This window comes from Sparus aurata, chromosome 20 (assembly GCF_900880675.1).
Source record: "Sparus aurata chromosome 20, fSpaAur1.1, whole genome shotgun sequence".
Taxonomy (NCBI): domain Eukaryota; kingdom Metazoa; phylum Chordata; class Actinopteri; order Spariformes; family Sparidae; genus Sparus; species Sparus aurata.
Genome location: NC_044206.1, coordinates 2,233,844 through 2,259,313, shown reverse-complemented (window position 1 = coordinate 2,259,313; position 25,470 = coordinate 2,233,844). Strand labels below are relative to the sequence as shown.

Here is a 25,470-nt window from a genome sequence, read left to right as displayed (position 1 = left end):
CACTACGTTACTTCTATTTGGTCATGTAACATTGCTTTGTTGAGTGAAGGACCCGTGTAGTTAACTGACCGTCCGATCAACACGCCCCTATACGTGAAGTCGGCTTATCCGTTCACACTGGTTCGGTTCTCCAATAATACGGCCCTGATACTACCTCCAGAGGCGTCTCAGGGCCGGAGCGAAATTCCACCCCTCGCCGCCTCCAAGAGATTAACACTGAGACGAAGGCGGGGAATTGGCGTACTAAAGTTGCACCCAAAAGCCAGTGTGAATGGGGCTATTGTTGACTTGTGGTACACCAGTTCTGCTTTGCAGTGGGCACATTACACTTTGTTATCTTCTTTTTTAAATGTGAATGATCCCAATCTTTGGACAGTTCTCTGTCTTTAGACGTTTTTTTGGCTCTCTGCCATCGCGCCAACTCAATTCAGAATGTAGTGGTGTGTGTCCGCCAGGGTTGGAATTTTGTCATTTTAGGGGCAAGGCCATTTGGCTTTCACTTTAAAATTTTTTTTTTTTTTTAGGGGCACCAAGGCCACATGACAGGGCATAAAGGCCACTGAGTAAAATTTGATGATTTACCTTTCAGATTGATACCAACATCCTTATTTATGATAAGACATGGATTATGTATTCAAATATTTTTTAATACCAATATCAAGTTATTGTTACATTAGAAAACATTTTTTTTAAGTAGGGTTAGGGTTAGGTGATTTTGGTGACACTACACTGAATATTAGTGAAGTTATTGAATATTTCTCCCAATAAAAATTCCCCAAAATTATGCCAAAGCACATTTTTTCTAAACAAAAAATTGTAGAATAACCAGCAGGAGACCACTGATGTGTGGATTTTGGTGACACTACACTGAATAATACTGAAGTTATTGAATATTTTTTTGTAGTATCTATTTTCAGTGTTGCACTTTGTAGATGGTCCCTGCGCCCATGTCTCACAGACGGCTGACCATAGAGACCAATGTTAATGTCCAGCCTCCAGGAGCGCTTGTTTTAACGAAAATATGGTTGTAGCTTGTTGTCTACCTTACAACGGTAGTATAGAGTCGTCGTTTGTGTTTTAACAATGTTTCGCTTATGAGTTATTGATACGGGAAGTTCGAATCTGTGAATATATTTCCAACTTTACTGCACTAAATCATGCCACATAAGTCAGTTACGTATCATATCTAAACCGGCTGAGCTCGCTTGCGCAACTGTGCTGTAAGTGTCGTTCTTCCGTTTTGAGATGCTGCTGCTGTGTAAGAGGCTTTCATGTGAGATCATTGTGATGATGAGACCCCACCAGGGGCACAAAGGCCACTGTGGCCGTACGATGATTTGTTTTTTTCACGGGGCATCAAGGCCAAAGTGCGGGGCAATGGCGGCCATGGCCGCCGTGAAATTCCCACCCTGGTGTCCGTAATAACAGTCTATGTGGAGAAATGATCCCTGAGCTAAGCAGGCCACGTAATGCGGTTGATAGGAATTAAACTAAGCCAGGGCCGTATAAAATCTGTTTTATTTTTTCCCAAATTCCGTTTTTTCCATTGTAATTTTTGGGAATTCCGTTTTAATTTTTGGGAATCCCGTTTTTTTTTACCTTTTACTCTTATTATACTACCAAAAATGGTGTGTTTTAAATGTAAATGACTAAAATGTACACAAATTATTATTATTTATTTTTGTACTTTATTTTTATAGAAAGAACATAAATGACATACAACACACAGAAAGACATAGAACAGTTGGTCACCTACACATTCATACAGACATTATACTGATGGTGATACAAGTCAGTTTATACAGTAATGGCTCAGTAAGCATCTCTTGTGGTCACAAACACAATCCATTTTTCCCAGTACTGCAAATAGTTATCCATCCTTAGACTTAGCAAAAAGGTCATCCTTTCCATATTTTGAATATTAGTCACGATATCAATCCAGTCCATCTCTGTTGGAGCTGTGGCCTGCAACCACTTTCGGGTTACAGCTTTCTTGCTGGCTGCTAATAATATTTTAAAAAGATAATTGTCTCGCACCAGTGAATGGGGTGCAATATTGCCCAAATAGATTGTAGAGAAAGAGCAGTAAATTTCATCACCAAAGATATTTTGTAATACCAGTGTAATCTCTTGCCAGAATGGCTGAGTAGCTGGGCAGCTCCAGAATATATGAAAATGGTCTGCCAGCTGTTCACCACAGTTCCTCCAACATAAACCTCTAACTGTCTCCCCTGTCTGCACACATTTTAACTTAGAAGTTATGAAATATCTAACCAAATATTCCGTCAGCAGAAGTCTCTCCAAAGACCAGAACAAGTGGAAGTTGACTGCACAGAGCATTTATTTAACCATTCTTCCTCTGTAATGACAGATTCTTTCTCCCATTTCTTATTGACCTTATTTTTGTACATGTCGATATATGTCAATTTAAGTTGGTCTCCCACTCCTCTTTTGGTTTTATCTCATCATTAAAATAAGACCTGCTTTGAAGATACCTAAAAATATCCTATTTTTGTAACCCATATGTTTCTGAAATTTTCTGAAAACTATCAAATTCTCCCTTTGATGAAATTGAGCAGTAAGAAGTGATCCCCCTACTATACCAATGTTTAAACCTCCTGTCAATCCTTGCGGGCTTGAATTCGGGATCAAAAGCAACCCATCTCAGCAGTTTAGACTGTCTTTCAAGTAATGGTGATTTGCATTTGTTAAACCAAATTCGAAGGCAGACTTTAGACCATTGATTCAGGCCACTATAATGCTGCTCATACAGTATTTTAGTACCCTAAAATGTACACAAATTTAATAGAAATTACCTTAAATGTATTGTAGTGACAAACACATTTCCTCAATACTGTACCGTACAGTACATTAAAGTGCATCAAAAACACTTTATCTTCATCATGACTTCATCATGTCTTCATCATGTCTTCATACAGTAGTATATTTTGTGTTTTTATGGGTTTCATGTGGGTTTCATTGAATAAAAACATGGTCAGCTCACAGGCAGATCCAGTAAATCCAGTTTGCATACCAAAATTGTTCTGAAAATTTAAGTTGTAAATACAAAAAAAAACTAGAACTGCAAGCAGTTATGAACCCCCCAACCCCCCTAAATTCGCCAAATTCAGCTCATACCTTCCCAGTGTCATCGCAACCAAGGATCCCAAATCTGGTGTTAATTAGGGATGGGCAATGATTTTCGATTATTCGAATAGTCGTTAAATCATAAATATTCGATTAGTAAATCATGTCTGAAAAAAAATATTCCTTTGTTTTACTGGCGCCGTCCGCACGGGGGCAGTATAGCATTTCGATTCGAAAAATAATCGATTAGTTCCCTGTGATTATTGAATAGTAGTTTTGCTTGAAATGCCCATCCCTAGTGTTAATAGCATTTAGTTTGACCAAGATATCAAACAGTTTCCATTTTTATAGCTATCTACAGTCATTTGTTTGTTACTTATTAGCGCATTTTTTGACCTAGCAAAATTCTTTTGATAACTTTAGATCAGGTCGAGCTGAAGAGTGTACATGCCAAGTTTCACGCAGATCGGACAAAACCCCAAGGAGGAGTTCGAAAAAGTAGGTTTTCCAGTTTTTGCGAAAAACCGCAAGTGGGCGTGGCCAATCGCAAAGTGATTCAGCTCTATTCAGGGAATCTGAGGATACAATGTTTTTGAATGTTCGACATACGGTGTGGGAGTTATAGGCAAAAAAGTGTTGGCCTAGGTTATAGCGCCCCCTGCAGGCGGATATATGTCGTTTTTTGTATCTGAGATATTTGCAGGAGTCTGGACCAACCCTCCAAATTGCACCACCCTCCCTTGCACGGTTTAGCCTACAGCACCACTTTTAGCTGGAGAAAAATAAAAATGAAAATCTTTACAATTACAATAGGGTTCCTAGCACCGCTGGTCCTAGGAAATACGCATTCCTTCGGCCCTCGGGCTTGGCCCCCTAAAAATTGGCAAAGATGACCAACAAAATGAGAAATTATATTCGTGACGTTATGTCAAGTTAGCATACTAACCAGCTAGCAGTGAAAACTCCAACCATCCCCCTGTCCTCTGAGCTCCCAGCACAGGCAGAGTCAGTTAAGAGGGCTGTGGCTAACGGGGCTAGTTAGCTAACAGCAGCTACTGTTAGCAGCAGTTAACAGTCACTCTGGTATTATATGCCGATAATATGAATCGGACAGGTGGCTAACTCTCACGCATAACAACTTTAATTATGATTCCTCAGGTCTGCTTCTTTGCAAAACAACAGTTCACCTGACACATAAAAGTCATTCAGGAACTGCTCTGCTCTGTACTGAGGGGTTAATGTCGAGTTTTTTCGCCGATGAAGACGGAGCCGTGGACAGCCGCTTCGCCATGCTTACATTGTTTTGACGGGGGAATTCAGTCTGTGGAGGGGGCTTGTTGTGCCACCCAGATTTGCTTCCCTCTGTGCAGTTTTCCCCAGACATACGCTCCTCTTCCACATGAAAACAGCATTTCAGTGAAATTATGTCAAATTCCTCAATATTCCGCATTAAAAGATAGATTCCGTGGGCTGAAACACAAGCATACTTTACAACAACCGGTGAGAGTGCATCATTGACAGGTGGAGGAATGCATAGGCTGCCGAGCTCGTAGTTCATCTCTCGTTTCCCCATCCAGCTCAGGTGTGTTACAGACCTAACTACACAAACGTTGGTTAATGATTAAAACGTAACCATTACCCCTTCAATTGTTTAGCTCAAAACATGGATGTGTTCGTGAATCCAGTTAGTTTCAGACTGCGAGGGCAACCTTTATATGAAAGATATACTGGGTCAACAGGGCTTGACGCTAAGCTTCTTTCCAAGTAGCACTATGCTACCATGTTGAAAAATTTAGCAGCACACAACATTTTTAGTAGCACAATGACAATTTTGGTAAAAACGTCATTTTCAAACAAATAAAGTACTTATTTAGCCTAATCCTAACCCTGTAGACCATTTTTTTATGTTATAACTGGCTCTTTGCATCTGGGTCTTAATGCGGTTTTGGGCCGAAAACCCCCTCTCGCACTGGGCTGCAGATATGGGCAGCACTCCTGCATCACCCTCTCCCTTTCTCTCCGACGGACCCGGCTCATCTATTCCCTCGTCTACCACCTCGTTTAACGCCCTGTCCTCTTCTTCGTCCTCTTCTTCTTCTTTGTCGCTCTCGTTTCTGTCTTCCTTCTTATCATACTCTCGTTTTCTGAAAATAATGCGTTAGGGGGTTGCCCAAAACAAAATACTGCTCAGTGCTCACGTTAACAGCAAAACGGTGCATGTCATTGGCGTATGTATCGGCGGTGCAACCGGTGCAGCTGCAACGGGGCCCAGACGCCTTCAGGGGCCCATAAAGGAAGAAAGAAAAATGAAAAAAAACAGCTGTCCAGAATTGCCACAGGCCCTGTTTTAGTGAATGAAATAGCTGGGGGCGGGTTGGTCAGGTAACGCTGAGTGGCCTTGATGCCTGTCAGTCATGATGAGTCGCGTCTCGTCACCTCTCTGCTGTGTCTGCAGCTGAGCACTGTGATGCATATCTCCCCGGCCGGGAGAGTTATCATACCGTAAAATACCAAATAATAGTCGGTGCATTTATTTGTTTCAGTCACTTAACAGACCAGGCAGCAATTTGGGACAGGCGTTTAATTCCTTCCTCACAAAAATCCGGGATGAAAATGTCACAAACTTCACCAGCTTCTCGGTGAATTCTCTGGCATCCTTCTGCAAGTGAAGTTGTTGTGGCGGAGGAAACAATTCAGCCAACCAGTACTCGCTGCAAACTCCTCATCTCTGCTGTCACTCACAGTGGCGTACATTTGTTTCTCCATCGCCCTGATCATTTTGCAGGACACTCTCTCGTTGCGTGCCCGTTTGCTGATAACTCATTCCTGCATTTTTATCTCAGGCTCCTCGCTTGCCTTTTTCCTCCCTCCAGCAGGCAGCCTGGTCCTGTTGCTGTCCTCCTCGGACAGTTCCGTTTTATTTTATCGCCAATCTCTCACTCTCGTGGGGTCGACAGAGAAACATCTAGGCGCAGCAGAATAAATAAATAAATAAATGAATAAATAAAAATAAAATAAAAAAACGGCCGTCCATCGGCCCATTATTGATCGGCCCACCGGGAAAAATCCCGGTACTCCCGATGGCCAGTCCAGCCCTGCATTAGCAGTTCTCTCGAGTGGCTGTGCATGTGTGTTTGTGTGCGTGCGTGCGTGTGTGTGCTCGCGCCTGTGTTTAGGGGCACAAAACAAATATTTGCACCGTGGCCTATCGCCATGATGTGACGCTACTGGTGCATGTACTACAGTTTCTGTCGGAGTCGCACTGATGCGACTGAATGTAATTTCCTGTTTGCACTGAATATAATCAACTCGCAAATGCGAGCAAAAAAGTCACACTGTCGAGCCCTGGTCATAATTAAAAGCCCATATGAAACTGAAAATTAAAAGAGATACAATTAAAAGATTATTGTGTTATTCCACTTTGAGGAATATTAAGGTTGTATGAGAATGTTTTGAGAATGTGCAGTAAGTGCATTAAACTCAGCCTTGTCTGTTGATGAAACTTTCTCATGATTCCAAAGAAGAGCTCATTAAGATAGTGTGCCTGCCTTTACCTACCTATTCATTATCAACCATGATTATTGACTTGATGTGATTATTCACGGTCATGTCACAGAATGCCTGCTCTTGCACTGACTTCACTGATACACAGATATTTACTCCAAAGTAACTCACTGTCACTCCTGCCAGAGGAGGAGGAGAGACGCTGCTCCCAGAAGAGCTGCTGATTCATCTGTCCGTGGGTTTTGTAGACTGTGTGAGAGAGTGAAATGAGGAACCTATATCAGGCTGCAGATGGACATATGAGCAAATAATTTTCATTCAAGCAATGGTTCAGACTGTTTTGTATTTGTCCATATTTCCTGCCTGACCCACTCCTCTTCTGTTCCTTCAACTCCCATGTTTGTCTCTCTCAGGTCTATTTATGATGACCAGCCCAATGCCCACAAGCGCTTCATGGAAAAGCTGGATGCCCGAATAAGGAATCATGACCGTGAGATTGAGAAGATGTGCAATTTCCACCACCAAGGCTTTGTGGATGCCATCACCGAGCTCCTCAAAGTCCGTGCTGATTCAGAGAAACTGATGGTAAGAAAGATGACTGTAAAGAGGACCAGCCTGACAGTTTGGTCTGCAAACATTGGCTGCTAAATCTTAAAATATAGTGGCCATGGACTCCAACCAGCTACCAACTAGATTGTTAGGAGAACCAAATTAAGTAACTTTCATCAGGTCTGATGTGTAAATGCGGAATAAAGGTTGAGACGGGCTCAACAAAAGACTGGGAAAGTTGTGGAATGCTCCAAAAACACCTGTTTGGAAATATTCTACTGGTAAATGGCTCATTGATTACTGGTGATAGTATCATGACTTAAAGGGGCATCCTCGGAAGGCTCCATGGCCTTGGAGTTTGCAGGAATTAGTGTTTGAAACATTAGCTAAACTCTAGACTTTACAAACCCTATATTAATAAAGTATTCTGATTCTGATTCTGATCCAGAAGAATCAAATATGACATGAAATGAAGTAGGGCTGCACAAAAAAATCGTTAAAAAAACGTGATCTCGATTCACACATACACGTGATCTTATTTCTACACATAGCGATTCTGGAGCATTTTATATCTCGAGCTGAATCACAAACAAATGCTCCTATTTTCCTCACGGAGGCAGCGGCAGTGCAGCGCCCCCAAACGCAGCACTGCCGCTGCCTCCTCCCTCAACCTGTGGTAAAGCTTTACAACACGGGATGCTTTCAAAGTAAAAGCCCCCCGCTAAGAACCCAGTTCTAAACTACAATGGGGTACAATGTAAAGCTCTTATTTTGAAGACAAATTTGTTGTCAACTGTTCCCAGCCCAACTTCGGGCTTCATGTCACGTCACATGTTTACTCGATGAATATTACGCCTCTGTTTTAGAAAGCCGATCAAAGCAGCTATCACATATCACCTAGCCAAAGATACGGCCCCAATAAACACTGTTCAACATGAGGGATTAAAGGATTCCCTCTCATCTTGGAGACAAATTATTTATTTTTTTTCTTTTGTAAAAATAATTTCTCATCCAATGATAGAACTTGAACAAAACAAAAAAAAACATTGCTTTATGCCTCTGCCATACTACAATGTTTTTTTACTCATCAGTGCAATAAACATTTTGTGAAAAAATCGTGCCAGAGAATCGTGATCTCAATTCTAAGCAAAAAAATCGGGATTCACATTTTTTCCAGAATCGTGCAGCCCTAAAATGAAGACATTTCACAAGTCAGTGAATGTTCTTAAGAAGAGACACTTTTTCAAGATTTTGTTTATTTCCAGTTGCCTGACTGGTGCTTGCTGTTTGAATTAGAACTTCTGGATGGGGCCTAATGATATAAGTGTCATAGGTTGAATCTGCTGGTAGCTGAGCAGTGCAGCATTATGTTGTTTAAGATAACCATCTAAGTTAGGTTTCTAGACATGTTACTTGTCTCTTTGCTCCTCAGTGCTCTGACTGTGGTGCTTAGGCTGAATGGAGAGGCAGGGATTATGTAGTCGTACCCCCTTGTTTGGAAGCTTCACCGTTGAAATGATTGTCATCAAAAAGCGACTGGTCAATTGGGTCATGGCTCTCAGCTGTGTGACAAGAGCCGAGAGTTCAAAAATCCCCATCCAGAATCGAGAAGTTTGTCACTGAATCTGTGAGAAAGAGCCTGTCACAAGCCATTAAAACACATGAAAGGCCCAGTGCACTGATGATGGGTTCAGGTCCCCGCTGCCTGGTTAATCTGAATTTGCCTGCTTTTGTCCTTGCCCCTTCATGGACAATGAGCTGATTACAGGGCTGAGCAGCTGCGCTGAGGGACGTAGAGAGGGAAAAGAGAGGGCATGAAAAGGAGGAGCAGACATAGAGAGTAGGGACCGAAAGATATGTGACAGCAATGTGGGTGAACCAATACCAAGGTGTTCAGACATTCTAAAAAAGTATTGGAAATGTAAAACTTAAGACACATGAAAAAAATTATCGCTCCATAATAACTCTTTGTCACTGAACAAAACACTCACCAATGGCTACACATCTGGATTTTGTCTTCAGTTTGAATGGGTGAAACTGGCATTCATACTCAAACCCTGCAACACTGCAGATGTTTATTTGCTCCAGCTCTGATCACCATTAATAGAAACATGACATTTTTTCAGTTCCGATCCACTTCCAATACACAAATCACCGATACTGATACAGTTACAAGGGCTCTTTTTATTCTGTAGTATCATTATTAGGGCCCGAGCAGGTAGACCTGCGAGGTCCCTATTGTAATTGGAAGGAAAGAAGTCACTCCAACAGGAAGTCAGCCATTTTGATGTGTGGCGGCATTTTTCCCAAATTCATACCTACTTTGAAAACTATCTTGTCCTAGAGCTTAAACACCACAGTCTTCACATTAACTCAGTATCATCTTCATGCCTTGAAGAACAAAAGTTATTGAAATCATTCAGCTGTGTCATACCTGGTGGGTGTGACGGCGGACGCCATTTTTCCCCTTTGCTGTCAAGCATCAAGCCCTTATACAGTGGGGCAAAAAGGTATTTAGTTCTCCCACTTAAAAAAGATGAGAGAGGCCTGTAATTTTCATCATAGGTATACTGCAACTATGAGAGACAAAATGAGAAAATAAAATCCAGAAAATCACATTGTCTGATTTTTAAAGAATTTATTTGCAAATTATGGTGGAAAATAAGTATTTGGTCAATAACAAAAGTTCATCTCAATACTTTGTTGTATACCCTTTGTTGGTAATGACAGAGGTCAAACGTTTTCTGTAAGTCTTCACAAGGTTTTCACACACTTGCTGTTTTTCAATAATTGGGGCAGAGGGGGCAGTCGCCCCCCCTCGTGGCCCAATTATTGAAAAACACGCGCTAAAGTGCCCTCTTGGGAGCCAAAACACGCGCTCAAGTGCCCTCTTGGGAGCGAAAACCCACGCTAAAGTGCCCTCTTGGGAGCCAAAACACACGCTAAAGTGCCCTCTTGGGAGCCAAAACGTACGCTAAAGTGCCCTCTTGGTTGGCAAAACACACTAAACTGCCCACTTGGCTGGTTAAAACATGATAAACTGCCCTCTTGGGAGCCAAAATCTTCAATGCCCTTGCTGATGGAAGGAGGTTTTCACTCAAAATCTCAGGATACATGGCCCCATTCATTCTTTCCTTTACACGGATCAGTCGTCCTGGTCCCTTTGCAGAAAAACAGCCCCAAAGCATGATGTTTCCACCCCCATGCTTCACAGTAGGTATGGTGTTCTTTGGATGCAACTCAGCATTCTTTCTCCTCCAAACACGACAAGTTGAGTTTTTACCAAAAAGTTCTATTTTGGTTTCATCTGAACATATGACATTCTCCCAATCCTCTTCTGGATCATCCAAATGCTCTCTAGCAAACTTCAGACGGGCCTGGACATGTACTGGCTTAAGCAGGGGGACACGTCTGGCACTGCAGGATTTGAGTCCCTGGCGGCGTAGTGTGTTACTGATGGTAGCCTTTGTTACTTTGGTCCCAGCTCTCTGCAGGTCATTCACTAGGTCCCCTCGTATGGTTCTGGGATTTTTGCTCACCGTTCTTGTGATCATTTTGACCCCACGGGGTGAGATCTTGTGTGGAGCCCCAGATCGAGGGAGATTATCAGTGGTCTTGTATGTCTTCCATTTTCTAATAATTGCTCCCACAGTTGATTTCTTCACACCAAGCTGCTTACCTATTGCAGATTCAGTCTTCCCAGCCTGGTGCAGGTCTACAATTTTGTTTCTGGTTTCCTTTGACAGCTCTCTGGTCTTGGCCATAGTGGAGTTTGGAGTGTGACTGTTTGAGGTTGTGGACAGGTGTCTTTTATACTGATAACGAGTTCAAACAGGTGCCATTAATACAGGTAAGGAGTGGAGGACAGAGGAGCCTCTTAAAGAAGTTACAGGTCTGTGAGAGCCAGAAATCTTGCTTGTTTGTAGGTGACCAAATACTTATTTTACCGAGGAATTTACCAATCAATTCATTAAAAATCCTACAGTGTGATTTCCTGGATTCTTTCCCCTCATTCTGTCTCTCATAGTTGAAGTGTACCTATGATGAAAATTACAGGCCTCTCTCATCTTTTTAAGTGGGAGAACTTGCACAATTGGTGGCTGACTAAATACTTTTTTGCCCCACTGTAACTTCCACATACAATGCCCCATCTCCACAGATTTCCTCATAAATGTAGACAGTCTCGCCCTGAATACATCTACACATCCATTCAAAGTCGGCCATTTTGAATTTTGCGGCCATAATGAAATATTACCGTACATCATACTTTCACGTCTTCCTCCTACAAATTGGACACCACAGACTTCACAGTCAGTCAGTATACTCCTCGGACCATGCCAATGACACGCTAGGAAAATGTTCATCCTACGTCATACTTCCTGGCCTGGGCGGTGCCCGCCATCAAAATCCTTCATCATGAAGCATCAAGTCCTAATAACTTCTTCATACTAGTTCCTATCTCAGCCAAATCTCTCAGGAATCTAGATGGAGTCGCCATGAATAGATCTGTGCATCAATACTGTGTCATATCCATAGCGCCACCCACTGGACACAGGAAGTCAGACAAACATCATCCGATTGACATGATTTTCACTGCTTGTTTTCTCCCCGTCATGACATGCCACTAACAGGTGAGCGTGCAGTGCGAGGCCCCGTTCATCACTGCTTGTAGTTTTGATCATTGTTAGTATTGTGTTGAAGGTTACATCATGGGGCTAAAATAAACCACACAGCACATCTTATTAGAAGAGAGAAAAATATACAAAAATGCATTGAATTTTGACTCATTAAACAAAAAAACGACTCCACTACACACTAAACACACTACACCAAATACTACATAACACAAAAACTATACACTCCAAACACGCTAAATGTCACAAAACTCTCAAAACTCGCTGTCTCTATCACTACCACGTCACTGCTGCTGTCACCCTCCCCCTTTTCCTCAGCAACCAAATCACGTGTTTTGCCATATAATTTTGTGATTGGTTGGTGTGGTGCCTTTTTCCACCAATAGGAACGTGTTTTTTGCTTGCAAACACTCCCTGCTTGCGGACACTTTCGTGACAAAAGACAGTTTTTTACTATTTCTTCCTGCACCAGACAAAAAGCAAACGTGACGGCAATGTTTGTGAAAAAGCGTGGCAGACATTATTTATCGTAAATCCGGTATGGACGCGCTGGCGCATCCGTCAACTCAAGAGGTGGGGCGTGGGGGTGGTCTAGTATTGGCATAGAATACTGCCATAAATTGCGCAAATAAAACATCCGCGCGCACAAATCAAACATCCGCGCGCATTTTTTTTCCCCAAGCGCTTTTCCAAGTACTTGCGAGCTATTTTTTATCCTGCATCTCTGCCCCCTAGAGCAATATTGTGGCCTGCGAGGAGAAAAACAGCTTGAGCGTGCGCAGAGTCCGCTCGCAATACTTTACCATGCTCGCGCGGGCAGACTGCTCGCTTGTGAAACTCTCCTCTCTTCGCTCGGATAACTTTCCTCCCTGCTCGCGCGCGCGAGTGATTTTTTTTTAGTGGCCGGTTTTTGTCAGTAAGGGGGCGGGCCTTGGGGGCATGCCAATCACCATCGTATTCCCGAATACAATTGGTTGAGCGTATTCGCCAATTGGACTAGCAGGGTACTGCAACACCACTAGGACAAACGGGACAAACCATACAGCCCTGAAAGCCTAAATGACATGTATTGTGACTTGGTGGTCTTTAATTTGAATGTTTGCAAAATGTCACACAGAGCAATGAACTTCAGTATGTTTGTCTGAGTGCTGTCTTTTCTTTCCTCCATCGTTGACATTAATGTGATAAAATGCTGATCATTTTTTGTAACTTGGACCCTGTTGCACACAGACATTTTTTATTTTGGTAAAACTGTTTTGTTTATATTCTCGATCTAGGTTACTTCTTTCTCCCTGAAAATTATAAACGTAATATAAAAAAAAAATAATAATAATAAACGTAATAATAATAATAATAATAATAAAGATAGAAGGCCTGTAGTAAATAATAGGCGTCAGCAACTCTCGATATGAGAGCAGCACATAAGCCTATGTCCAGATGCAGATGTGTGTCAATATAGTAGGCTATTTCTCTATATGGGAGAGGCTTTTATTTAATTCTGAACAAATCTTATGCTCAGCAAAGATGGAAAAATATAATATAATCAACTCATTATTACTGTTCAAAAGAGTTATAATGAGAAAGAGCCGGATCTGGAGCACACATTCATTTAAGTTTACTAGCGATTAAACTTATAAATAAATGTGTTGCTCCGGGCACAGACTGTAGCCATACAGGCTCCAGCTCTTTCCTTGGGTCAGTCCGAGCTCTCAATGGTCAGGCTCGAACAACTCTGTCCAGACGTGCTGGGTTAACCCTGTAAGACCCAAATATAGAAAAACCTAAAAAAAAAAAATTTTTTGACCCTTCAGATGTTGTTGTAGGAGGCCTCTGATGCAGAAATGAAAGAGTTTTTGAAAAAAAAATGTTTTTTTCAAAAATGTTTTTGAAAAAAAAGCAGAATTTCTGTATGTGTACTCATATTCTCTGAACAGCAATTCAGAACAACTAAGGGTTCATTTGCAGAGTTGATTGCTTACTTAGCCCCATAAAGGTATATAACATTAATAAAAATCACACATTCATATTTTTATGAAGAATTTTATTTTATTTTTTTTATTAAATAGCTTTTTATAGTGACTTCTTCATTCCTTTTTTTCCTTTTCATGGCTGACTTTCAATCAAAGTGAAAGTCCCAAAAACAGTTCTTGTCCTCTGAAAAGCAAAGGTGAACATCACACTTGCTGCATCGCATGTTAGTGTATCCTTTAATGCAGTGTCTGCAGCTTCCTCTCCCTGTCTTCACTGGGAAATGCGCAACTAGGTCCTTGTGTACATCCAATGGAAGTGTGCCCTTCTCTTGGATGGTCTCTTCTGAGGAGTCAGAGAGCTTCCTGATGTCACTGTTGATGGGCTCCCTTGGCCTGAAGATGGTCATCCTCTCTTTGGAGTTTGGAGCGCCATGTTCACCAGGATGAGAGAGGATGCTGGCTGTGCCTGAAACTGTCTCCTGTTCATTGTCTCTTTGCTAGACATCTTGAGAGAGGATGATGGTGTGCCAGAAGATGTACATGTACCAGCGACGGGATTTGATGGGGGACCTCTATTTGGCTGTAAATGAGTCCAACAAATCCACACCTCCCATGTACTTGTTGTTGGCACCAACAATGTAAGGCCTCTCAACTTCAGTGTAGGTTCGGCTGGCTTTGTCCCAGCGTTGAATCTTCTGCACAGGTTCAGGTCCAGCAAAGGATAACACAAGTGTGATGGCCCTGTTGTCAGACCATTTGACAGCACAGATGTTGTGATTCCCCTCCACTCTGACGTCATCGCTTCCTCTCCCCTTTTTCTTCAAGCTCTTCTCGTCTTCAAGGTCACAGTTGGGCAGGCGCACCTGCCTGGCTGTTCCCACGTAATGAATTCCCCAGTGTTTTCCAGGCAGACAATACTGTCTGCTTATTCTAAGTCGCTTTGGACAAAAGCATCTGCTAAATGCCCTAAATGTAAATGTAAATGGCTTAGCCTATGCTCTCTACTTATCATGCTAAAAGAAATGTGCATCCCAATCACCAGCCATTAAGTCACACAATACTGCCTTGACATGACAATACTGCTTGTAATGCCCTCTAATTATCATACTAAAAGGAAAACATGCATACCCCAGCTTACATCCACACATCCACATTCAGGAAAATGTTCACCTTTCCCAGAACTGAATGTCTGTTGATATCCTCTTTGTGGACAAAGTTGTGGAATTTTAGGTCAGTCTGATCAAATTAACTACATTTTTTTGGAGATAAACTTTTAAATCAGTCAAATTTGAACCCAAGGGTAGTATGTATACTTTCCATGTATAAAAAAACACACTGTTTCAGGCAGTGGTGTAGTGGAGAGAATACAACCTGTTTGTTCCCACTGCAACAAGCCTGCTATTTTGACTACCACACTCACCCAACGTTGTAATATTGCAACAAATATGTAACAAGCTCTAAATGAAACTTGATGAATCTATTCTACAAAAACTACATATGTACATGTTCTAGACATTGTAATAACAACAAAAAAATATATAAAAGACATTTTGCTTACTTGAATCTGATGAATTTAGTCCAATTAAACAAAGCAATGTTGTCCGAACGAAACCATGAGAGGTTGAGTGAGTTCATGGCCATGAGGCAGAACTTATAAACAAAAGTACTATTAAATAGCATCATGAGACTAAACAATAGGACCCAATGACTATGTAAATGTGGTAAAAAAACAAGATAAAATGTAACAGATTTTTTTTTTGGGTGGCTAAATGTAACGTTGTAATATTACAACAGTGGGTCTTAGAGGGTTAAGAAAAAAAAAAGTGTGAACAGGCTGCGAGTGCTGTCAGCGACATGTTTCCAAACATAAATCAGCATTTCATTAAGAACACGTAGCCAAGCAGCTTTTTGGATCGAAAACATTAATAGCCGGCTTTTATTTACTCAAACTTGTATCCAGACCTGGTCCCGTAGGAGACAGCGTCACAGACTGGGATCAGTATTTGAGTGTACGCTGCTGACCAAATTGCAATTCTCTTAGCATTAAAGGAGTCATCACCCGGAAATCGCAATTTCTCTCGTTAAATCATGCAAATTGGTGGTGGACCTCTGTTGAAACTTGCCTGAAAAGCTGGAGTTTGAAAGTGGCTTATTTTTTTTGCTTTGGCTCTTTTTCCGAACAGGAATAGCGCACAATAGTGCGCATTCCTAAAGCACAAGATTTTGACTCTGCTCCTGTGGTGACGTTACCACAGGAGGCTACTTGCATAAGCATCGGCTCACAGCCGTCCTCAGCCAGACTTTCTGAGTGAGCACGCCAAATCTGCTTATTTCTCTGTCATTTTCACGCCATACATCGTGACTGCCAGCATTAAGACTCAGGTCTTACATGTAAAACACGAGTGTGAAAGTTAGAAGGAAAAAAAAGAATTTACCATTCAGAGGCATCCTGCTGTAAATGTGTCTCTTCCACCGTCGATCCAAGAGGGACTGGATATGTAAAAAACCAGGTGATGACTCCTTTAAAGAGGATGGGAGAAGTGACGGCAAATAAACTACTCGTTCATGCATTAAAACAAAACGTACGTACACAAAATCTTCACCAGACAAAAATAATATGCGGTTGTTATTATTATCACTGGTTGATGTCATTTGATTTAGCATTTCTAACCAAAAGTTTTGCTGGCTTCACAATATCTTTTAAGCTTTTCCCATGTGAGAGTCTTTGAACATCCTACATGTCAGCTGTCTGTGTGAATGGACAGTACATGATTGATAATATCTACTGTCAAACAGCTACAGAAAGAAAGCTGGCAGCGACTGTATGAACAAGTAAAGAGAGTGAAAAGAACGGCTGACTGTTTTACTAACTTCAAGTGTCACTGTCTTTTTTAACACTATTTGTCTTATCTCTGCTTAATGAAGAAAAATAGACTTATACAGTGTTTAACCACTGTTAACCGTTATGTCACAAGCAACTCTGCCTTCGACTCTCTGCAGGCCTCCATATCTGCTCTGCTCACAGTTTTTCAGACAGAGCAGCTGATTTCAAAAACTCGAAGGACAGAAAGGGAAAAACTTGATGTAATTACATTAATATCAAAGCCTCTAAAATGATGAATATACAGCTAATATAATTGACTTGGAACAACAGAAGGAGGATAAATACAATGGTTCAGTTTAACCAGGATAAAGATCCACATTATCTAGCTGTATTTTCAAATACACCATTCTTATGAATAAAAATAATCTTATCAAAATAATAGATGTAGTTTAAGGGACAGTATATGTATAACGACTTCTGTTTGTGTTTCTGTTGTATGTCTTAAGTCTGATAATAGTCCTGATGATGTCATTGTGCGTCATAGTGATGTCATCATGGTTTTTAAATGGAGAGTCTGAACTATAAACTATGATGCATAGTTAAGAGGAAGCTGACACGTACCAGACAAGAAGGATCGAATGTTTTAAGAGCCCAACTCTTACTGGTGGCTAAAGTTGGAAAATAATTTTTTGTTGTTTTGACACACAAAGGTAATTGAGCATCTAACAGCGAAAGTGTCATTGAGAGAGTAGCAGGCAGGTGGAGTTCTAAGTTCTTCACACCCTATTCTTTCAAACAAACACAGTAATAATTAACAGCCATGTTGAAAATCTCAGGTCAGTCTGATCCTGATCTGCAGAGATATTTGAGGCACAGACAGACAGAGATTCGTTGTTTTTATAGAGAAATATTTGAAATGCAAAACTGTAGAGAAGCAAATATCTACATGATCACAATAACCTTCAGGTTGGCTCATGGCTTTAACATCTGGGGTTAACCCTAACCGTGCAATAACTATGATGACACTCGGTTGTATAGTTCGGGTACTGCAGTCTGTGAATTGTATTTTCTGAATGGTATACTAAACCTGGTCTCTAATGAAGTTGAGCAACTCCTTTGTAAGCCTTTGGGTTATCTGCTGCAAGTTTTTGGCATCTCAGGAAAGCATCAGCTAGAGTCTGCTACCTGCTGGTGTCTATTTCACTGATGCTTGCATGAACTCCTAGTACTCTTTCAAATGAAACTTCTGCTGGTATGTGACTAAACAGCTGGTACTGTACAACACAACTGTACCTCCACCCCTCGGCAAGCTGGCTTTACATACTTTACATGCTGTCACGACTTTTCTAGACCAAAATATCTCAGAACTGAGGATTTTGGTTAACCATCAGCTAGTGTTAGTAGCAAGGTCACAGCCATGGAAACGGAGCCCTGTTCATTCCTATGAAAGGCATATGAAGTCAGAATGGCTCAGCTTCCTTCCTTTTGTGATCATTTAGGATGCCATATGCTGAGATGTGTCGAGAATCATTTTGCTTTGGAAGTGTTAACAGCTAAATCATGATGGAATCGTGAGGCCTGTGACAATTCACGCTTCTAATTTCTATGCAGGGATGATAAAAATCCAATCCCGATCCAATACTTAGCCTTATTTAATATTTTCCTAGAATGATAATACAGCTGCATTAAGAAAAAAATACCTGAATTCAAGCCGTTCCTTAATAGGTCATTTTTGTTTTGTTAAAACAAAGTATATACTTTCATATGGCTCTTTATTATTCTGCATTAGGGCTGGACATTTTAGGGCATTAAATTGAATCTCCGATTTTTTCACACCAAACTCGATTTACGATTTTAATCGATTTTTTTTCCCCACAAATTACAAAGAAATTATCAAAATGCTATGATTTTAAACAAATTTGTCCTGCCATTGTAAACAGTGCAGCTTCAAACTCACTTGAAAAAAAATATAAAAGTGCATCCTTTTGAAAAGACTGTGTCCCTTTTTGATAAAATGCTTTTGTAAACATAAATTTAACATGTCAGATTGCTTGCTATTATAAAAACAGATCAGTTTCCATATTGGTATTGATAAATTGTGAACATAACTGTCATTAAATACTTTATTTTGCAAAAGGTGCCTTTGTTTACAAAAAAGTATTTTATATCCCTGAAGACATGTAAACTAAATTAAACATCTGCATGCATTGCATAGTAAACATCACATGTTGGTAGATGTACAGGACATGAGGTGTGTGCTTGCTGTCTGTTTTACACATTTTTGAGAAGGAAGACGAGCCTGTCTGCTTCCTCTGGTTTGATTTAGGACCCGTTGCAGCTTTGTAGCACAAACCTGCAGTCGAACATTTTCAGCATGTGGATGAACCTCCAGCTTTTCCACTGCATATACGGGCACCATATCTTTAACGATATGCAACGTGACTGCACCCATAAAAGCTGTCCACCGGGCCGCTTCCTTGTCATACGGGACACAATGATTACATGATTCTGCTATTTTTGGCTGCTTTATAGCGGGTGTTTATGGGCTGCCGCGGTTTACTCGTAGTGAACAACAAGTGTCCCACTGTGATGCATGCGTCTGTTTGAGATGCTGAAATAAATGGGTCGATCCGCTGCCTTTAGTTGCAAAAGCCTTTTAAGAAACTTTGCAGCAGATGGTGGTTTGTTCGAGGTCCGACGCTACGAAACCAAACTACTAAGGAGACAATGACTTTTTAGGAACGAACTCTCGGCTCGCAGCATGTTGTGTTTGTTTCTCTGCGGAAAGTCAGTGTAGGGAGGGCGGAGCCCACTATGAACTACGGGAGCCCGTAAGGAGCGGCGGCGGAGCAAGTTAAATAAAAAATCGATTTTCATTTTTTAAAATCGTCCTAAACCAAAAACTCGAATTAATCTATTTTGCCGATTTATCGCCCAGCCCTATTCTGCATATGTTATTGCAATATTAGCCGACCAACTTACTTGTGTTATTAGGTGAGTCTGTGGCGCTGCACTGTGACAGAAGACCCTCGCGTACAGCCAGCTGAAGTAGTGTTGTCACGATACCAAAACTATGACTATGACGATACCTGCCTAAAATATCTTGATACCGATACTAAAACGATATCGCAGCGGAAAACTAAAACATCATCAAAAGTAATGGAATAAAATATTAGATGACAGAATGTGGAACTTAAAATAATGTATTTCTTTTCATTAATTAAAACACTTTGTGTAAAGCAAATTCAGCCATTTTCTTCTAAACACATTAAATAGGTCATAAATGTATTTCCTTAAAACATGTAAAAAGCCATTCAACCATTGAGAATTTAATTTTGGAGCAAGGCTCACAAATTGTGGCTGTGTCCAAAATCACCCACTCATTCCCTACTCCCTAGTCACTACATAGTGAGTTGAACATAGTGCACTATATAGTGAGCTCAACGGCAGAAAGAAAAACTGACTTTTCAGACACTACTCCGGCGCCGTTAATGACGTCACTACTGTTGCGCAGTTGAAACGTGAATTGAAACCTCCATGCGTTCGTCCGCAGCGCAATGCATGATGATAAATATTGCTTGGTTAGTGACCATCGGCTGTACACTACTTTTCACAATGCATTGTGGGATACTTTGAGTGCACTATATAGGGTATAATATTCCCCACTAGACATTCGGACAGCACTACAAAATGGGGTAGTCACTATATAGTGCACTATATAGTGAGTAGTGAGTGATTTAGGACACAGCCTGTGTTTCAAAATTTCTGTGTTCAGGATTTAATGGGCGGGTCAGAAATTATTTGCATAAACACGGCCCTGCTGCAGAAGCAGTATAAATACATTCAGGGCATTAGCTTCGGTGGTTTTTCCGCTCGCTCTCGAGTCTTGGATAGGATCCCTTACAATAGTTTGCAGCTAGCTAACCAGTCAACCAGTCATGTCTCCTCCACATTGCTCGTGCATCTTTCCTGGATTCCACAGTGTGCAGGGTAACGGCACCGTTAGCTTATTTAAGTTTCCTAAGGATGACAACGTAAGGAAATGGTGGATTGATTTTGTCAAGAGGAGCTACTGTGGAGAGTTCAAAATAGGGGTGCACCGATCCGATATTAAGATCGGATATCGGCCCGATATTGACAAAATGGCTGGATCGGGGATCGGTAAAATGAACAGATCCACGGGCCGATCCAGTTTTTTTTTTTTTTTTTCTCAGTCGCAGCACATCCTACGTCATTCGTCAGCGTTACGCATAAATTGCCGATTTCCGCGCAAAATATGCGGGGCTTGCATGATTTCATAATCCTCGCATTTTTGTTGCAAAAAAGTCACATATATCTCAGCAGAAAGTTAAAAAATGTTGCGTTTACTTCACACAAGAGCATTTTCCCCTGCTGCCATGGGAACGTTATGAAGTGACGTAATTACGTGACGTGAACATCATCGAAAAGCTGCAAACCCCACGATGAAGCCATGATGAAGCCCGCAAATCAGTCTCATTTGCCAACAAAAAAAATATACTAGTTTCAAAAACCTTACAGATGTAAGTGTATTAGTAGTATGTAAATGTACGGTACAGTAAGAGATTGCACTTTGTGCATTGGAAGCAGGGCCGTAGCCACCATTGAGGACACCGAGGTCATGCCCTTGGTATTTTTTCCTTAAGTTTCATTTCATTAAAACCGAAAGTAAACACGGTCGCGACGTGACTGCAGGTCGCTACGACGGATTTCCGTCATTCAAACTTCACAGAGGCAACTTATGAGATCGATGTAGATCAGAGGAGAACACGTGTTGGCTGATCTTTATTGACAGATTGTCACACTCTACAGCCAGTGGTATCATTAACAGCGTGTGCTGCCTGACCAATGACAGTGTAGTGACCCACACAGGGTGGGATCTAAACACGGGCAGAGCTAAAGTTTAGCTGCTTAGCTAGCAAGGACTCGTCGCGCTGCTACGTTACCAATTCGTTTTTGAGTTTAGTCAACACGTGAGAACCCGTCTGACACAGAGAGTCTCCTGTTGTGTGCTACATGTGTGAAATAACAACTATAGTCCGGACTTTGTCTGCAGTGTATCTGTGTAAACGGCTTCATTCAGCGTCTCTCCCTCCCCTCTGGCACCGCGAGTTACCATGGTTACAGGAACGCCCTGAAACTTTATAATGGTCAATAAGAAGTTTTTGGTTAGTTTGACTGTACAACATCATGAATGTAGCCTGATTGTAGCTCAAAGCTGAAATCTTTATATATATATATTATATATTATAACATATAGAACAAATGTAAAGCCTCAGAGCTTCTTTGATTAATAACAGTTAGTGATGACAGAAAAGTGATAACTCGCCATCAGACTGACAAGGCTGCAAAAGTTTCTGTTTGTATGATGTATTTTTCTGTTAAATGATAAGAGGCTCACTTTAAACAATATTATTATTAATAATAATAATAACTAATGATAATGATGATGAGAAGAAGAAGTAGAAAAATAGCGTACTAAAAAGTTCTGTAGATGGTTGATTATTTGAAAGAGTAAAACTTGAGGGAAGCTTGGGAAAAAAATGGCACAGTCAGGGCTTGACGCTTAGCATTTTCCCAAGTAGCACGTGTGCTCCTACGTTGAAAAATCTAGTAGCACACAAATAATTTTAGGGGCACGATGAAAAGTTACCAAATAATGTGTTTTTCTTTAATAAAGTGATATGAGGTCAACAAGGAGGTATTTATAAGCAAAACAATTGAATTCATAGCTTTTTAAGTTTTAGTTATATTCTCTAAAGAGTGCAGAGAGAATTATACTGTAACAACTCATGTATTGTCAGTTATTTATTGGTGCAAATGTGCACAGTGCAACTGAGACAGTATCAAAACAGCAAGTAAAATTCTCCAAAAAGTGCAGAGAATAATACTGTAACAAGTATTGACAACAGACTTAAGCTTATTTGGCCTGTGTTATGACATAGCACATTCAAACAACTGGCAGGGTTCACAGAATGTGCTTGAATTTTATGCCTATGCGATTTACTGTGTTTCACTAAATTATCTTGTTTGAAGTTCGCGTTGCCTGTGACAAAAACAGACTTTCCAGCTGCTTGCTTCTGTGCTTTGCAGTACTTACAATACATTATTCTTTTTTCGTAAAGGAGCCACGGGAATGTTTTCTGCCAGTCAGCATTAAACCTGTGCCTTTTAATGACTGGGAATGGTACGTTAGCGTTATCACCTGCTCCTCCGGTTTCTTCAGTCACGTTAGCTTCTTCATCTAACTCTAATTCTTCCTTGTCCTCGTCCACCATTTCGGCCTCGGTGCCTGGGTCCACAGCTTCTGGTTCTGTCACCCTTTTAAAATAATCGCTAATGCGCTTCATAGTTCAAACGTGTTTGTTTGTTTTCGTTTGTTTGGCTTGGCCTTAGGGCTGGGCGATATGGCCTAAAAATTAAATCTCAGATTTTTTCACGCCAAACTCGATTTACGATTTTAATCTTTTTTTTTTCTCTTCTCAAGACCAAACTTCAAATTACAAAGAAATTATTAAAGGCATTGTTTTTATTTTAATGCTATGATTTACAACAAATTTGCCCTGCTATTGTAAACAATGCAGCTTCAAACTCACATAAAAAAGTCCATCCTTTTGAAAAGACTGTGTCCCTTTTTGATAAAATGCTTTTGTGAATATATATAACATGTCAGATTGCTTGCTACTATAAAAGCAGATAAGTTTCCATATTGGTATTGATAAAGTGTTAATATAAGTTTCATTAAATCCTTTATTTTGCAAAAGGTGCAAAAGGTTTTTGTTTTCAAAAAAAAAAAAAAAAAAAAAATTTTATATCCCTTAAGATCTGTAATCTAAATTAAACATCTGCATGCATTGCATAGTAAACATGACATGTTGGTAGATTTTACTAATTTTTGGCCAGGAAGACGAGCCTGTCTGCTTCCTCTGGCTTGAGACATCATGCCCCGTCGTGGCTTCGTAACACAAGTCTGGGGTCGAACATTTTCTGCATGTGGATGAACCTGCGGCGTTTCCATGGTAAATACTAGCAGCATATCTTTAGCGATATGCAACGTGACTGAATCTGTAACAGCTGTCCACCGGGACCCTTTCTTTTCATACGGGACACATTGATTAAATGATTCCGCTAATTTTGGCTGCTTTATAGCAGCTACGTGTGGGCTACCGCGGTCTGTACATCTTGTAGTGAACAACAAGTGTCCCACTGCGATCCAGGCGTCTGTTTGAGATGCTGAAATAAATGGTTCGGCCCGCTGCCTTTAGTTGCAACAGCCTTTGAACAAACTTTGCAGCGGACGGTGGTTTGTTCGAGGTCTGATGCCACAAAACCGAGCTACTAACGAGACAGTGCCTTTTTATGAACGAACTCCTTGCTCGCTACATGTTGTGTTTGTTTCTCTGTGGAAAGTCAGTGCGGGGAGGAGGGCGGAGCCGACTATGAACTACGGGAGCCCACGAGGAGCTGCGGTGGAGCAAATTAAATAAAAAAATCGATTTTCATTTTTAAAAATCGTACTAAACCAAAAACTCGAATTAATCGATTTTGCCGATTTTTCACCCAGCCCTTCTTCGCCTCGTTACCATAGATACTCCCTCTGCCTTTAACCGCCTTCCGCTACACGTCGGCAAGCACGCTCACTCCGTGTAAATCACGTATTTATTTTTTTTCCAGCTGAGGCTGCATTCAAGTGCACAACCGGCCACAACCTCCAAACGTCAGCACACATCATTAAACATTTATTGAACGGTAAAATTCGGTAGTCGCACACGTGCTACTAGGGCTGGGCGATATATCGATATAAAACTTGTATCGATATATTTTTGAAATGTGATATGGAATTAGACCATATCGCATACATCGATATAGTTCAAATTTGCACTGTGATTCTTGCTCCGGGCAAACTGCTGACCCGGAGCTCTCTGCACTGCTCCCCCCGCCCCTCCTCCTTCATGCACAGAGAGGGGAGGGGCTGGAACAGACACTCCGGCACTCTTCAACAAACACTTTGGTGGCCGCCGTTGCCCCACACTTTGGCCTTGATACCCCGTGAAAAAATATCATCGCACGGCCACCGGTCAGCGTAGCAGGCTTGCCCTGAATTACAGCCACCTGAGTGCACAGTAGTCACTCACAGTAACTTCAGTGAGTCTGCGGTACGCGCAGGTGGAGTCTCATCATCACGATGATCTCACGTGAAAGCCTCTCAAACAGCAGCAGCGTCTCAAAACAGAAGTACGAAACTTACAGCACAGCGAGCGAGCTCAGCCGATTTTGACATGATACGTAACTGACGTATGTGGTAGGATTTAGTCCGGTAAAGTTGGAAATATATTCACAGATTTGAACTTCCCGGATCAATAACTCATAAGTGAAACCTGGTTAAAACACAACTGACGGCTCTTTCCTACCGTAGTACGGTAGACAACGAGCTACAACCGTATGTTAATCAAAACGAGCGTCTGGACATTAACTCTGGTCTGTATGGTCAGCCAGCTGTGAGACGAGGGCGCAGGGACCGTCTACAAAGTGCAACACTGAAAAGAGAAACTACAAAAAATATTCAATAACTTCACTATTATTCAGAGTGTAGTGCCACCAAAATCATTCCACATATCAGTGTCTCCTGCTGGTTATTCTACAATTTTTTTGTTTGGAAAAAATGTGCTTTGCCATAATTTTGGGGAATTTCTATTTGGGAGAAATATTCAATAACACTAATATTCAGTAAGGTGTCACAAAACTCACCTCACTCTAACCCTACTTAAAAAAACTGTTGTGTAATGTAACATTAACTTGATATTGGTATTTAAAAAATGTTTTAATACATAATCCATGTCTTATTATAAATTAGGATGTTATGGTATCAGTCTGAAAGGTAAAT

At 41.1% G+C, this 25,470-nt stretch overlaps 1 protein-coding gene across 4 annotated transcripts in view; it reads left to right on the top strand.

Moving 5' to 3' along the window:
- exoc6 (exocyst complex component 6) overlaps positions 1-25,470 on the top strand; it is a 125,987-nt gene that overhangs the window by 16,310 nt on the left and 84,207 nt on the right. For all 4 annotated transcript variants that reach the window (XM_030399349.1, XM_030399348.1, XM_030399347.1 and 1 more), the window contains exon 2: positions 7,005-7,176. In XM_030399349.1, the coding sequence (XP_030255209.1) occupies positions 7,005-7,176 (172 nt within the window). The remainder of the gene's footprint in view (positions 1-7,004; positions 7,177-25,470) is intronic.